This window comes from Sphaerodactylus townsendi, linkage group LG01 (genome assembly GCF_021028975.2).
Source record: "Sphaerodactylus townsendi isolate TG3544 linkage group LG01, MPM_Stown_v2.3, whole genome shotgun sequence".
NCBI lineage: Eukaryota > Metazoa > Chordata > Lepidosauria > Squamata > Sphaerodactylidae > Sphaerodactylus > Sphaerodactylus townsendi.
In genome coordinates this window covers 95935544-95951091 of record NC_059425.1, presented here as the reverse complement: position 1 = coordinate 95951091, position 15548 = coordinate 95935544, and the positions used below count along the sequence as shown (strand labels likewise).

The window sequence follows — 15548 nt, the reverse complement described above, 5'->3', positions numbered from 1 at the left end:
ACGTCATCGCGTCGCTGCTTTTGGCCGTGCGGAAACGGCCTGTGTGAAATACATTGAAGAGTGCTACAAAAAGCATAAATAATGCACTATGTTCATTTGTTACCAGATTAAAGGATCTTGGTCCAATAAAAGAAGTAAAGAAAACTACAATCCATACAGCTATGGCAATATTCTCACAAACTGTTGTTCTGCACTTTGTGGGCCCCTCTCTCCCAGGTAAGGCATACAAAGCTACGTGGGCTTTTTGGAGTCAGGGAAGCTTCACCTTGGTCCAATTACATTATTTATGTCTTATTCTGTTGACTAGCACTAAAGCCCATTTTAAGATAAAATAAAATAGACTCTAGACAGGGAGAAGGTGGGAGGGGGACCCCCACTCCTCTCTCTCCCCCCCAGGAGTGCACCCCCCTCATCTGCTTCTGCCCAAGTTGCAACTGGACTTACCTGAGACTGCTGCTCCTTGTTCTTACCAGATGGATCCTGCTTTGTGTCTGGGTTGGGGGAATGGTGGGTGGTGGAATGGGAGGTGGGTACCAAGTCTGGCAGGAGAGACGCTTGTTGCCTTCCTTGCCACGCCCAGCTTGTTGCTTGAGGTGGAGGGAGGGTGGAGGGTGGTGGGGCAATGAGGAGGCTGCTTCCTAGCCCAGCAGGCCTACTTGTTGTTTGGGCTGGGGGAGGATGGTGGGGCAATGGGGAGGATGCTGTTGGGCCCAGCGTGGAGGCAGCTGCCCACGCCCTCCCCGCTGGGCTCAACTTGTTGTTTGGGATGGGGGCAAGTTGGTGAGGCAGTGGGGAGACTGCTTCCTGGTCTGGTGGGGAGGCTGGCATGAAGCTACCCTCCGTGCAAGGTCTGTTTATTGTTTGGGGCAGGAAAGCAATGGAGAGGGTACTGCTGGCCCTGGCAGAGACAGCAGCAGGAACCCCCCTCCCTGCCAAGCCCAGCTTGCTCCTGGGTCAGAGGGGAAGGCAGGCGATGGAGTAGTTGGAATGTGAGGGATACACTTCCAACCAACTCATTCCAACCCTAAGTTAATTATATTAAAGGATTGCACTGACTTATGTTGTTGAATCTGTCTTGAATCTGTCTCAATGAGAAATGTGGACTATAAATAACATAAATAATGCAATTCTCAGCATTGATGTTTGATAAAGTTAGAGGGATACAACTGTTTAGAAGTGCACTGTTCACGTTCAGGACCATATATGTTGTTATAGATACCATGCAATCTTTCAGTGATCTGCTCACACATCATGCAGATTTCCTGCTTGCTGCTAACCAGGTTCTGTATAGGAGCGCACACACAGTGGTTGTGTTCCATCTACCCCTCTGCTGTGGCAGAAATAAGGAATTTCAGAAGACTGTCTGTTGTGGATTTTTCAGGCTGTGTGACCATGGTCTGGTAATTTTTGCTCCTAGCCTTTCTCCCACATCTTTGGCTGGCATCTTCAGAGGCATGTCCCCGGTAAGATGTATTTATGTCTGTGGCACCTGACATGCCTCTGAAGATGCCAGCCATAGATGCGGGGGAAAGGTTAGAAGCAAAAACTACCAGACCAAAAAACACTGCCACATAGTCTGAAAACCCGGCAACGGCCAGTTAATTCCAGCCATGAAAGCCTTCAACAATACAATTTGGGAAGAAATTGCTAGACTGTGATCTTTTGGTAGAGTTTTTATAGATTTCAACTTAAAATGCACCAGTTCTCTTCCTTGTATTTTCTGAAAGAGCTTCAGTAAATAAATCAAGTTTTTATCATGCTAGGAGTTTTTTTTCTTAAAAACTAAGTGGGCACATTTGCACAAAAATGCATCATACTAACTTCTGGTGAACAGAAATTGTCAAGTAGTCATTTGATAAAACCTTATACTAAATAAAATTTTGAGAAAAGTGAAGTATAAATGCTGCACAGTAAAAAATAAATAAATTAGAGAGTGACCTACAGGTTGAAACTAATTTTTCCAATTAAAAACACAAAGGCAGCTCTTTTTAACTAGCGAATTCCTGGCAGCATAGGATACTGTTTTACCATTTACTGAAAAAAGTGTTCTAATCAAAAGTTTTCATAGCAAAACTTTTTTATTATCTTACAGTTTGATTGACAGAAGAGGATTTATACAGCCAGATACTCCACAGCCAGCAGTACCCTCAAATGGCATTACAATGTATGGGGCAACACAGTCTCAGAGTAATATGGTAGGAACCATCCCATAACATTGATCAAGAATCCTGTGAATGTTTCCCTTCTCCACTTCTTGTGAACTAATCAAGTCACTAAACTAACTGAATGCAACTGATACTCTCTAAAAAGACAAGCCTTCCACTAGCATGCTGCAGTAAGCTTATGGAGTAAGAAATCAAGATTCCAGCATTGCATTATTTAAACTAATGAACAATGTTGACTTCTGCCTATAGAATCTTAAATAGTAAATACTGAGGCAAATTGACATGTATGGGAAGTTTGGCTTATACTTTTATCAGACTATTCAGGGGCTGCAGATGGACTCTGGATATTCGATAGCATATACTTTGTATTTAAAATTCTTTTCTCCATAAGCTGTTCACTGTGCTGTACTGTTTCTTGCTACTTGCCACATTTCCATAAAACTCATTTCAACAAAACTCATTTCAACATGAAAAGGTACTTACAAAGAGAACTTTTAATTTAGTGTGAACATTGAAGTGGCCATTGTACTTGCCTGCTGCATACTCCTAATTTTTAAAAATTATGCCAGTAACTCCATGGTGTCTTTTGAAAGAAGTACTTTTTGATTTTCTGTGCCAACCATCAGCTAGTGTAGGGGAACTTTCTTAATGGAGACTCTCCATTAAGCAACCCATTAAAAGCTGTCCTTCTACTCGGTACCGGTGTCCAAGATGATGAGGGCTGGACCCAGTGATGTCTTCTTGAACAGTAGGCAGCATTAAATCCAGCCCTATATATTTTGGTTTCATGTATTGCTATCCAGTCCCAAGCATTTCAGACCTTTGTTTGTTAAAGCAGTTTTTAAAATAGCTGTAGGAAGGCTCTTTTTGAGGCTTATTTTTGTTTTTAGAACTGAGATTCTAAATTTTGTGTCCAAACAAGGACAGTTCTTCTAGAAAATTGCTTGCTTAATGTACTGGTTAGGGAGATAGGAATTGCTTAATTTATCATTTTTATAAATTTGCTAACAATATTTGTTTTTTGAATTTTAAAATCAGATGCACATGGATGACTCTCAGGATCAATCATATGCCTTCATAATTTTTTTAAAATATTTGTTCAGCTTCTTTTAGACTTTGTAGCTTTCAAAGCAATTCCAGATGTTTTGAATGTTGGGGGGGACTGGAAATAAGAGCGTAATTATTTGCTTGTCTTATCTTGACATTAAATAGTTTCAATAGTGTTTTTAGTTCTTTGAATTCCATCAGTCACATAGGAGAACTTTGTCATTCTGTAGGCAGAGATGATGTGTAGACTTCCATGCAGATCTCTAAGAGGTTGCCAATAAATCTGTACATTTAAACTTTGATTCGAGGTGTCAAATTATTTTGCTGTTCCTTTTGTATATTTGACCTTAAGCATTCTTTCCCACTGTTTTGTGCTGGCCTTACTGGGTGGTTGGAAGGAAAGTCACAGATCCTTTGAATTAAGCTGGTTATCAGTAGTCTTAGTACCTCTTTCAAATTCAGGCCAAGTCCCACCCTCCCCTCCTACCCCACCCCCCCCGGACTAATTTGTAGGCATTGAAGAGTCCAGATTTTGACCTTGAGCCATTCTCACAACAGATATGTTCAAGTTATTTACAAAAATATTTCCCTGAGTCACTGTTTCAGCATTTTGTTGGAAAATAGACAAAGAACAGTAACTTTTATTTACTCCAAGCGACAGGAGAATAAGGTGGTTCAGAAAAGAGGATAGAAACTATTTTCAAGTGTAAATAGTTTTAAATACAAGTGTAACAGTTTTGCTGGGCCCCTTCATTTGTCAAGTTACAGTTAATAATTTAGGAGAATAGAAAGCAGTTAGCAGCTGCTGATATCATTGTGGTGAATATTGGCCTCCCCTCAATCTCAGGAATTTCTCACAGTATAAATGTGAGTTCCTCTCAAAAAAGCACATATCTTTTATTAGTTTTTCCTCATAAATTAGGGCTTGAGGCAACTACAGTCTCTTCCTCAAGCTATCCTGCTTTATCACAGTAGACAGGCTCTGAGTCTTCCAAAGTCTCCTAGAGACAGGTTACCAAAAGCAAACACTTTGGAGATGGAAACCTATCTCCGCACATTCACTGGTTTAGCCTGCTTATATACAAAGCAAACTCTGAGACAGGATCCCTCCAGTCATCACATGCAAATTGCAAGATGTCATAGTCCTACTGTACACCACATTGGTCAGGCTGCACCTGGAGTGCTGTGTGCAGGTCTGGATGCCTCACTTCAAAAAGGATGTGGACTAAATGGACCGGGTGCAGAGGAGAGCAACAAGGATGATCGGGTGTGGAGACCAAGCTCTATGAGGAAGGGATGCGGGACTTGGGAATCTACAGTCTGGAGAAGAGGAGGTTGAAAAGTGTGTGTGTGGGTGTGTGATTGTTTTCATTAAGTATTTGAAGGGCTGTCACTTAGAGAAGGGCAGGGAGCTATTCCTGTTAGAAGCAGAGGATTGGATTCACAACAATGGGTTTAAATTACAACCAGCTGAATAGTAGGGAAGTTTTCACCAATGGAATTGGCTGCCTAGGGAGATGGTGAGTTCTCCCTCACTGTCAGTTTTCAAGCAACAGCTGGATGAACAATTGTCAGGGATGCTTTAGGCTGATTCTGCATTGAGCAGGAGGTGGACTAGATGATCTCCTCCCAATGATTCAGGAGTGTTTAAAGATTGCTAATAACGTGTGGCAAGTGCTTTGAACACTGGAAAAGACTATCCTATTTTTATTATTACAGTGGCTCATTTTGACTTCAAAATGATCCATCCTGAGTCGTTCTGAAAAAGGCAGACTATAAATGCTATAAAATAATTGCTATTTAATTCTTCTTCCCACCTTATTTTTAAAACCTTTTTAAAACTCAAACCCTTCGAGCAACTCCAAAATAAAGTCATAAGCAATTATAGTCTTGTTTACAATCCTAATAAAAAGGAAAACTGCTGTTAAAAATAATTGCAAGAACCAGTGTTCATGTTGTTTTTATATAACTGCATTATGAGATGCAGGGGTTGCTCGCTGGTTTGTATGTGTGTATAAATTTGCCTTCATTCTGTTTTTGTAGGCTACTTTTGACCCTGGGCCTTTCCCCACTTACCTTAAGCCCCGCGCTACTCTCCTCAAGTAGCGCGGGGTCCCCCGGCACTCCCCACGACAGGGGCGGTGACAGCGCAGCCGCCCCAACACTGCTGTCGCGCCCTCTCAGCACGCGGCATCCCTGGCGCTCTTGTAAACGGCACCTTTTGATGACTCTGCGCGGGGTCGTGGGGACGCCCGGGCGCGCGCCAGGGATGCCTCGCGCTGAGAGCAGCACGCGGCATAGGGGGGATCCTGGTGAGTGGGGAAACGCCCCCTGATATACCTGAATAGCATAATGACTACATGGAATTCTCATTTTATGTTGTACTAGTTATTTGTAGACACAAAATGGTAATCACTTAGGTGTTCTTGTGTATAGCTTCAACCATTCATAATGGATCAAAGTAATCTACGCTCTGATGTCAGCAAAATCGAATATATAAGCCTGTTTAATGGCCACTTAATGTGAAGGAGTCCCACTGACTTCAGAATTTACTTTGTAATTCTGACAGGAATCATCAGCTTTGTTTCAGCATGAATCCTCATTCATGTCGTGTTTGCATGCATTTGTTCAAGTCGTCAGTATTCTGCATGATGGTTAGTACCATGCATCAAGAGGCACATTCAAAGTGGATGCTTTCTGTGGATTTTCATAATGTGGCTGCTGCTTTTTCTAACGTGTGTTATCAAAAAGCATGCTGTTAGATGTCATGTTAGCCAAGTCCTGTTACCAAAAATCACCAGTAGTATGAACTTGGAACATGCTCCAGTGAGAATGGAGCCAGTTACTACACATTTGGGTGACTGGAGATTCTAGTCTATTAGACACATGGTGACTATTTTTGGTCATCCCAGAGAAATGGTCCAGCTGCTGGTAGAAAATGTTGCTGGCATTATGTAGTGATGATCCTAAGCAACCCTGAACAAGAGTAGTCACCTGGTTCACATAGAAGAATAATTACCTGTGGGAAAATAGTATTATTCAGATATAGATATTAGATAAATGAGGTCTCTGGCTTTCATACATAGCAAATGCTTTTTGTAACGAATGCTGTCACCTGAAATGCATTGAGATGTTGTGCTTCTTCTGTTGGTCAGTTTAACAGACAATTATTACTAACAACTGTCTTCTTTCTCCTCACATTCCATTCCATTTTATTCCATTCCTCTTCCTTTTTTCCCTTTTGTCTGTTGTTTCTTTCCCTCTCTCTCCCTCTTTCTTTCTGTGCCATGTATTTTATTATGGCATTCTTCAATTCTTCAGTGTGATCAAGATCAGTGCATTCAGAGCACCAAATTCGTTTTGCAGGCTGCTGCCACACCACTGCTCCAGAGTGAGCCCAGCATTACTAGTGAAGAGCTATCTTTGCCAGGAAATACCACTATCAGTGCTCCCTGTGCCGTGTTGACACTTGGGCAACCGACTCCACCCTCCTCCATGCCAAATCTCACATCAGAAACAGGTTTGTCAGACATGATACCATTGCAGGAAGATCCAGAAAATCATCAGTTTCTTACTCCCGAAGAAGCTCCATCACCCCCTGGAATGTTGCCATTGGAGAGTCCTATGACACATAGCCATACCGTGCATGTCCTCAGCCTAGCCAGCCAAGACTCATTGCACGAGGACTCAGTACGTGGCCTTGTGAAACTCAGCTCAGTCTGAACAATTTTAAATATGACTCTCATTATACAGACTTTATTTACCAACAATAACAGATTTGGAACACCACTTTTAGACTCTGTGGCATGCACATGTAACTGAAACTTCACTGAAGGATTCTACGAAATGGACAAATTATTTTTGTGTAATGGAATTACGATATTCTTTAGTAGTATTGGTGGCTTGGAATGAGTGACCACAGTGTTGTCTGAATGAAAACCAAAATGTACATTGATTCTGACCAGTAACAAATGCAGTCCAGCAATCTGGAATCCTTGTTCTAAAAAGGTCATTATTATAGTACTTTTAAAAAAAACAATGGATATAGGCATCATGCTCTGTGTTCATGAAGCTATTGTGTTATACTGCCTTTGTAGGGGGACACTTTTTTCTTGTTACTGTGCTACTGATATTTGAAAACTACCATTCCGTTAATACAAAAACAGAAAGGACTGCTGTTGTGGATTTGCACACCTCGCTACGTTGTATGTTACAGTAGTGCTAGTATTGAACGAAACTGCTGCTTTATTTTTTGTGATTTCCAAAATGCTGTTTTGCGTAAAAGACAGTGCGACAAATCTAGTGGACAAGTATGGTGTGAGCTTTTCAACTTAGTCAAGTTTATTATAATAAACGAGTTGATGGTATTGCAGATGTGGAGGGCTACCAATTTTGCATATCATTTTCATGTTGAGTATCTAAACAAGGTAATTGTTTTGTGCCATATCATGGATTTTTCTCTGCCAACTGCTATCCTACACCACATCCCTACATGATCACGTTAGATGTAGACATCCAAGAAAATTGCTTTCTGGGTCTCTGGCTATGTTTCTGGAGCCACATGGATTTCAATTTCTCTCAAGCAGATGTAATTGAGCACAAAGGTATAGTGATAAACCAATTATGAACTCTTTTGTTTCCATATTGTATGTGGTTTTATTTTTAAAAAAGCTGTTTAATTTTAAGGCACAGTGTGTCTTCAGCTAAGCTGAATGTTGAAATAACTTGAAAGTAATATGTTCTTCGGGACCCATAACAATGGTATTCAGGGGATTTTCTCAGATATAAGGTTAGAAAGGTAAAGATATCAAGGCCTCAGCAAAGGATTTGATATGATTCTGGGATGTATATGATCACTAACTGACATTAGTCATGTTATTCTCAGCTATATATTTCTTTTATTGTTTAAGGCTTACATATTTATGATATCGACTTGTTTGGTGCTTTATTTGGGGGTTAAGAAAAAATTAGTTGTAACTCTTCCAAAAAATCCCTTCAGAGACTGCCCAAGACAGCAGGGAATGAGAACGGTGGGTATCATTGCATCTCACCTTGCTTTGAAGATGCTAGAAGATGCAATAATCTCTTCTCAGGTCACAATTTAGTGCAGAATGTTTTCAAAATTCTAAATCACCCCTCCAGACAACTGTTTTTTAAAACTTGGATCATGGAGATACAAGTTTTTTGCTATTCTGATCCATGAAAAAATAGATTTAAAAGGAAAATAAAAGCACAATATTTAAATTGGGAAAAGGCCATCTATTACAGACATACTAGCTAGAGCCCTCACACTGTGTACAATTTTGTAAAATATTTTTTTCTGAATCGTGATATTCACTTTGTTGCATGTATAGCAAATTAGAAACAAATTTTGATATCCACAGGTTTCTTTTTGTTTTATTTTCCTTTTTGCAGAAAACTATGCATGTTCTGCAGTTGTCTGGTTGCATACCATTAAAGCGTAATGGTTCGGAGCCATTAAAATGTTTACAAGTTTTCACATGAAGGGATATTGCCTCTTTTGCTGACTGACCTCATAGGATTTCTTTAAAATCCTGCATATATCCTTTACTTTTAGCATATGAATATTCCAAAGACAAAGCAACTTTGAGATTATTATTCTCCGCTCAGTTTTTTAATTGCTATTGCGGCAAAGATGTCACAGAAAGAATGTGCACTACTATAAGCACCAATGCAACAGCAGCAATGATAGTAGGAGAACCTTTCCAGTGAAGGAGGACAGCCTCCTCCATACAACAGCTGAACACCTCAGAAGCAACGATCCCAAATTAAGTTGTGAGCTGATAATGTGGTGAAATGGCCAGAAATGTAATTAAAATACACAGTACAAATCTGGAAGGTTGGGGGAGTTAAGATCTTGCTACTATTCCTTTCTGTCACATGGACCCTGATTCTGCTACAGTTTTAGTGAGGGGAAGGAAGGCTGTCAGAAGAAAACACAGGCCTTTGTTACTCACTGCATTAAAATAGGGTGTCTAACCATTTTCTGGCAGTACCAGTAGTAGTTATGTCAACATAATTGCCTGTGTGGGTAGTATTACTTATAAGGAATGAATGAAAAAAAACCCAGCATTTGATTAGTTCAGTGAATCTGTTTAACAAAACTGGTCTTAACATTTGACTAATTCTGCAGATGCTGGAATATGGAGCTTACATTCCCCACAGTGTAGAAAACTAACAGCAAAAAATATTCTACTCTACCATTATGACTTCACAGCTGTCAAGCTGAAACAGATGAGGACTGTTTAAAAATGTGTTTTTCTTGCATTTTCTCAGAAATCCTTTGTTTTGTTTTTTAATAGCAGCATTGAATGCCCTTGCCTTTAGGAAATAGTCAATAGCACTGTGCATGAGGTAGATTCACAATACGATACTGGTAATAGTTTTACTAGGGGAGGGGAGTAAGAATATCATGTAGTTGATTTTAAGCTTCTCTCTCTTACATAAAACTTTAAAAGTTCAGCACCTTCTTGTTTTTTAAGTGTTTAAGGGAACAAAAATGCTTGATGATGGAAATAAAGTACTGTGAATACCTATTTTAGAACAATTTTTTTCCATTTGCATTGATGTACAGTAATTTTTGGCTATTTGTTTATAATCTTTTTTGACTTTGTGTTGAAGAATAAAATTACCACATTTTTAAGCACCCCGTTTTAAGATCCTTCTTTTGATTTAAAGTTCTCTTTGTCTTCACCAGCCTTGGTTTATCTGCTTATTTAGTTGCCATGATATTTTAGCTCTCTTGTATTGCTGGCTCATGATGACATCTGCTGGGAAACAGTGGAATGGACTGTGTGTTCCCTCTTGCATTCCTTTGCAAATGACACACAGTGGTTTCAGAAGCAGAACTGTTCACATTGGCAATGTATACATCTATTTTTAACTTACTTTTCTAGTAGCTAAAGTAGTTCCACATAAATACATTTTACAACTCCAAAGTTCAACTGATTTCATCTACTTTTGTCTGCTTCTTAGTTTTAACAGTTCAATCCTATGCAGTGTTACTGTATTTGAAGACCAATAAAGTTAAGATGCTATCAGCATAGATTTGTGCTGCAACATAGATTTGTGCTGACTTAGGGTATAGCTCCAAATTAGGTTTGCCTTCTACAGTAAAAACAACATGTGTTTGTATTCTATCATCATAATCTAAAGACCCAAAATGAGCCACGTCTCCACACTGATTCTGGGAAGGTATCTTTTATCTTTCATATGAACAGCAGAACGTTAGCCAGTGAGATTATAGCTAAGTGGCACGTAACCCCAATTCTCTCAGATCAAGCTCAGAAATGTTATCTACCTGTAGGCTACGTGCAACTGTGGCTATAAAAATGAACCTGTTTGGATTTTTTTGTAAAATCATCAGGACTTCACCACGAAGCCATGCAGCAGAAAATTTGGAAAACTAGAGTTGGAAAAATCTGTCTTCATTGATTTATGTGTCATTTATATAATACAAATATGTCTAATGCTTGAGAAATATGATCAAAATGTTAAATTCTCCTTTATGCATAAATATATTTGGGAAATTAATTCTCTTTAAAATTAATAACAAATGCTTCTAATCCCATTTTTTTAAATAAGGGAGGTAGAGATGGGAAAGTTCCATAGATTTTTCCTTTACCACAGATGCATTATGTGATTTGCTTGTTGATTGTTATGTGGGAGGGTTGATTGAGAAATAAAATGTCCACATGTGGTAGACCCCTGAATAAAATATATTAATACATTCTCATTAGCATGGAGTTTCCATGACATATTGTGAGTATCCATTAGATAAGCTGCTCCATAAATGTAAACAGTATACAGGGACACCTTGATCAGATATGTAAAATGAAACACGCCATCTTTTGTCACCTCCTAGTCCCAAGTGCTGCCATATAGCTGGGCTGGGATCTGTTGGACTGAGATCTCCCTAGATTTTGGACAGGCCATCCCAGGGGCATTCAGGCATTTAGCTGGCCTGAATTTGCAGTTTTAAATTTTTTCGAGAAAAAAAGGTATGCATTCAGCCTAGGGTTGCATACCCCAAATTACACAATGTATCTTGACTAAAGGTAAGTGCGCTGCCATGTGACATCATTAGGCTCAGCCCTGTGACCACTATTAATCACAGGCTTTTTGGATATATCAGAGAATTTTGCTGTCCCCTCACAAGGGGTCACGCCATCTCTCTGCCAGAACTGTTGAGAGGTGGCATCCTGGCCCCTATTCATGCACTTTAGTCACTCTCCCCTGACCAGAGACTGAGGCAAAGCAGTCTTTTGAATCCTCATCCCAACAGCAAAACCTTTGTCCAAGCCTTTTGTTTTCAAGATCTTCATTTCCAGGCATGAGCCCAGACCAATTTAGCAGCAAGTAAACAGCAGAGAAGCAAACCCAACATAACCCTGTGAGAGGGTTAATGAGAATATTCAGTCTCCTAGGAAGGAGTAAGCGGATCTTTCTGCCCGTACTCGGTTCAAAGTATGACTCCTTAAATGTCAGTTGCCAGCCAGGTCAGTATTCTAAAAGTGCAGGAAGGGCTTCGGCTCCGTTGCACAGGGCAAAGGAAGGAGTGGGTGATGAGGTATATTTATAGGTATTGTGGGCAATGGTGAGCCAGTTGAGTAAAGGAATCAATTAACAGATGAGGAGGTGCAGCTGCTGGATCTCCATCCCAAGCAAACTGCTGCAGCAGGTATTTTATGTCAGACAACACATTTTCTGTTTGGGGCTGTGTAGGGATGGGTGGAGGAAGGGAAAGTGAGGATGATGTGTGAGTCTGAAATTGTGTCCATCGAGGAATGCTGCTGTAAATTTCGTTGTGCGTGCACAATGACAATAAAAATGCTTATGCTGATGCTTATGGAGTCCTCAGAGGCTGTGTTCCAAGTGCCTAAAGGCAGTAATCTGGACCCAGGCTGACTTTAATTGCCCTCATTCTGACTGTGCTTTCTGGAGCTGAGCAGTCAACAACTGGTCAGTCTTCTTTGTCTACATTTATATGACATTATTGTATACTTCTGCTTTAGTGACTGCAGAGAAACCTGATCACATGATCACTTAAACAGTGTATTAAAAGAAACAGGAAATATTACTCACTGTTTTGGATCTTATTGAGCAGTACATAAATAACATGTTGTTGCAAAATGAGTTTTAGTTTGCTTTGTCCATTGAGCCTAGTGGATGGAGCACAGATCATTAGCCTACTTTAGTACAAATGTACATGAACTCTACAATGTGAAACTTTAAGTTTTACAAAATTAATATTTGGAGGGATTAGTAGTAAATATGTAAAGAAAAATGGGTTGTTTGAAATTCCTTTTAAAAAAATTGTAGCTCCTTGCATTTTAATTTGCTTTTAAGTGTTGATCAAGATTTTGAGCTAATAAATTCCTGGATGGCATTCTTTACAGAAGACCCTTTATTTTTCAGAAGGCAATGTACAACTTTCACAGTTGCTAACCAGCAACTGACTTTGGCAAAGGATCCTTTTGTCTCAAAATTGTGTAATTGTTTAGGGGAACATGTTTTCCTTTGAGCCCCATGAAGGCCCTACTGAGTGGCAAGAGGGGATACAAATGGGCAAGGGTCTTGTCTTATAGTATCACGCAATCCTCACACGATATTTTGAAATTGAAAGCATTGGTCATATTGCTTCCTGGTGAGCAAATGGCAGAATTCGGAAGTGTGCAACTTTCTTTGGGAATCTTTCTCATGGGCTGATCTCCTCCCATTGAGGCACCATCCTACACAGTGACCTTACAGTCCTCATTGCAACAATAACACTGAGGCTGTTTCCGCACGGGCGGAATACAGCGACCCAGGGATGCTAAAAACAGCGTCCCGGCGACGGCGGCCTCGCAACCCCTGAGCAGCGCAAAGCCGCTGTTTCTGAACCTCGCTCCCTGGGCAAGGTTTTTCAGAAACAGTGGCTTACAACCACTGCCGTGCGAACAGCAGCAGCTGGAAGGCGCCATGCCCCACTTTCCCGAAAGCCTTCCCTTCCCTCCAACCTTCCGCCGCACCGCCCAGGCCTGGGGACATGCCCCCCCGCCCTGCAATTCCAGGGCAGGGGTGTGTGTCCCCTGGCCTGGGTGACGTGCCAGAAGGTCGGAGGGAAGGGAAGGCGTTGGGGCGATGCCGCAGCCTCTTCGTGCGAACAGTCCCGGGGGGGTGCGTTGGCGTCATGTATGCTGACGCAAACCCCCCCCCCCCGATTGTGGCCGAGCGGAAACCGCCTGAGATTCCTTGAGTGTTTGAGATTCCAAGGCAAGGTATTTGCAAGATGTTCTGGGAAGACAAATAGTATTCATCTGACCTTGATCACTGTTGTGTTGGGTGTTCATTGTTGGTGCACGATGTTCCCTCTTCTCCAAAGTTAGGTTTAAGCAAGTTTCCATTTGATTGCTGCTTATTCTAAGATGGGGGAGAAAGTGACCCCATGCCATATGTACAGCTGTTTTCCATTCCTGGAGCTTATATACTTCTGTTTAGCAATGAATACAGTTAGCTTCTATCCTAGCACCCAGTGCATCTGTTGAGGGGACTGACTGGAAGACAATCATCTTGGCGTCTCAGCTGGCTCAGGTGTATGTATATTTATTTACTACAACCATTTTGGTGTTGCAACATTGCACTAGTGGAGGGGTAGGACCAAGCCTCGAGGGAGGATAATATTTTGATTAATCTGGCCACTCTCAGCCCCACCTCTTGTCCAACCCTCACATTTTGGCACAGCATTTGTACTATGACAATATGATGATATAATAATTTAGTACATGGCTGTAATTTCAGTTATGCAGTCAATATACTGGAATTGTGCTGGTGTAGGAGATTTTGCTATGCTGGTACAGAAGATTGCAATCCTCTCCATGCCCAACAGAATATGAGAATAAAGATTTCACTAGCAACCACATATATTCATAGGAGTAATTGCATGAAATGCATGTCTGAGAAATCAGTTGCCTTACATTACAGAGATATTCCTAGGGGTAATTTAAAAACCATGGCAAAAGTTTAGCACTAGCAACAAAGTGTCTCATAAGTGGTTCTCAGTCCAATAAATGATTTAGTAGCATAGGTCCTAGCAGGGATCAGGCTGGGACATGCATTGTACAATGTAGAGTGCATTTAACAGTAGAATGAATATTCATTTGTAAAAACCAGGGTTTGGGGTGGTTGTTGTTGAGTATCAGTATTAGGATGTCAGCTGCAATTCTGTTTGCCTCACAATTGCTCCATTTAATGAGTTCAGTAGTTAGAAACAGAGTCTTCGCTTTAAGAAGAAATGGAATAATTTGACAGCAGTGGAGGATGGGGTAGGAGGAGAGAACTAGTTTCATCATAAGGTTTTTTTTTCATTCTGGTTTTTACATTCACTGCTCTACTGAACTGTTTTGAAACACTTCATGTAAAAATCTTAGCAAACCAAATATATTAAAAGCAGGCATTCATTCAAAATATTTATTGCCTGCCTTCTCTCCATAGGCTTAAGGCAGATAAAAAACAAGTTGCAAGTTTACAAAAAACTGACAGCATAACATTCAATGTACAAGATAAAACAACACATAGGTTTAAAACAGAAGCAAATTTGCCAGAATTCTGTGCCCTCTAACACATTTCCTCTGAAGCAAAACCTTCCCAAATGCAGTAAATGAAGATGTCATCTGAAGCCACTCTGGTAAGTTAGCCCCAAGGACTGGACCCACCACAGAAAAAATCCATGACATGACTTGTGTGGTACAGACAATCCTAAGAGAAGACATCACAAGGAGAAAGCTGTCTAAAGAACACATCTGGTGCATGGGGATGCATGCCTCAATCCAGTTGGTGTATATTTATTTTTATTTTTGACAGCCATTTTGGTGTTGCAACATTGCACCACTGGAGAGGCAGGACCAAGCCTTGAAGCAGAATAATATTTTGATTAAGATCTGGCCACTCTCAAACTTCTTGTCCAATTTTGGCTCAGCATTTATACTATGACATTATGATGATTTAATAACTTCAGTACATGGCTGTGATTTCAGTATGCAGCCAATACAATAGAATTGTGCTAGTGCAGGAGATTTTGTTGCAATCCTCATGCAGAGATGTCTTCTGTGTAATGTATCTCAGCACACAGTTTGGGAACCTGCTGCTAGAGAGGAGCAGTAGTGACTCCCTCATTTATTATTTAATAAATTAATTTATACTCTGCCTTTCTCCCCAATAGGGCCCAAAGCGACTTATGTTCTCCACTCCTCTACTGTGCCCTCAAGACAACCCTGTAAGGTAGGTTAGGCAGAGAGGCCTCAAGGTCACCCAGCGAACCTCTATGGCACGAAAGGT

At 40.7% G+C, this 15548-nt stretch overlaps 1 protein-coding gene across 4 annotated transcripts in view; it reads left to right on the top strand.

The window, feature by feature from the left end:
• The window catches only part of ZDHHC14 (zinc finger DHHC-type palmitoyltransferase 14), a 73879-nt gene extending 64003 nt beyond the window's left edge, over window positions 1-9876 (top strand). For 2 of the 4 annotated variants that reach the window (XM_048488214.1, XM_048488204.1), the window contains exons 7-9: window positions 107-216; window positions 2093-2195; window positions 6579-9876. In XM_048488214.1, coding sequence (XP_048344171.1) covers window positions 107-216; window positions 2093-2195; window positions 6579-6935 — 570 coding nt within the window. In that variant the 3' untranslated portion in view covers window positions 6936-9876. Of the gene's footprint in view, window positions 1-106; window positions 217-2092; window positions 2196-6533 lie in introns of all 4 variants that reach the window. The other 2 variants (XM_048488194.1, XM_048488185.1) reach the window with 1 other exon arrangement.
• Window positions 9877-15548: the final 5672 nt, after the last annotated feature.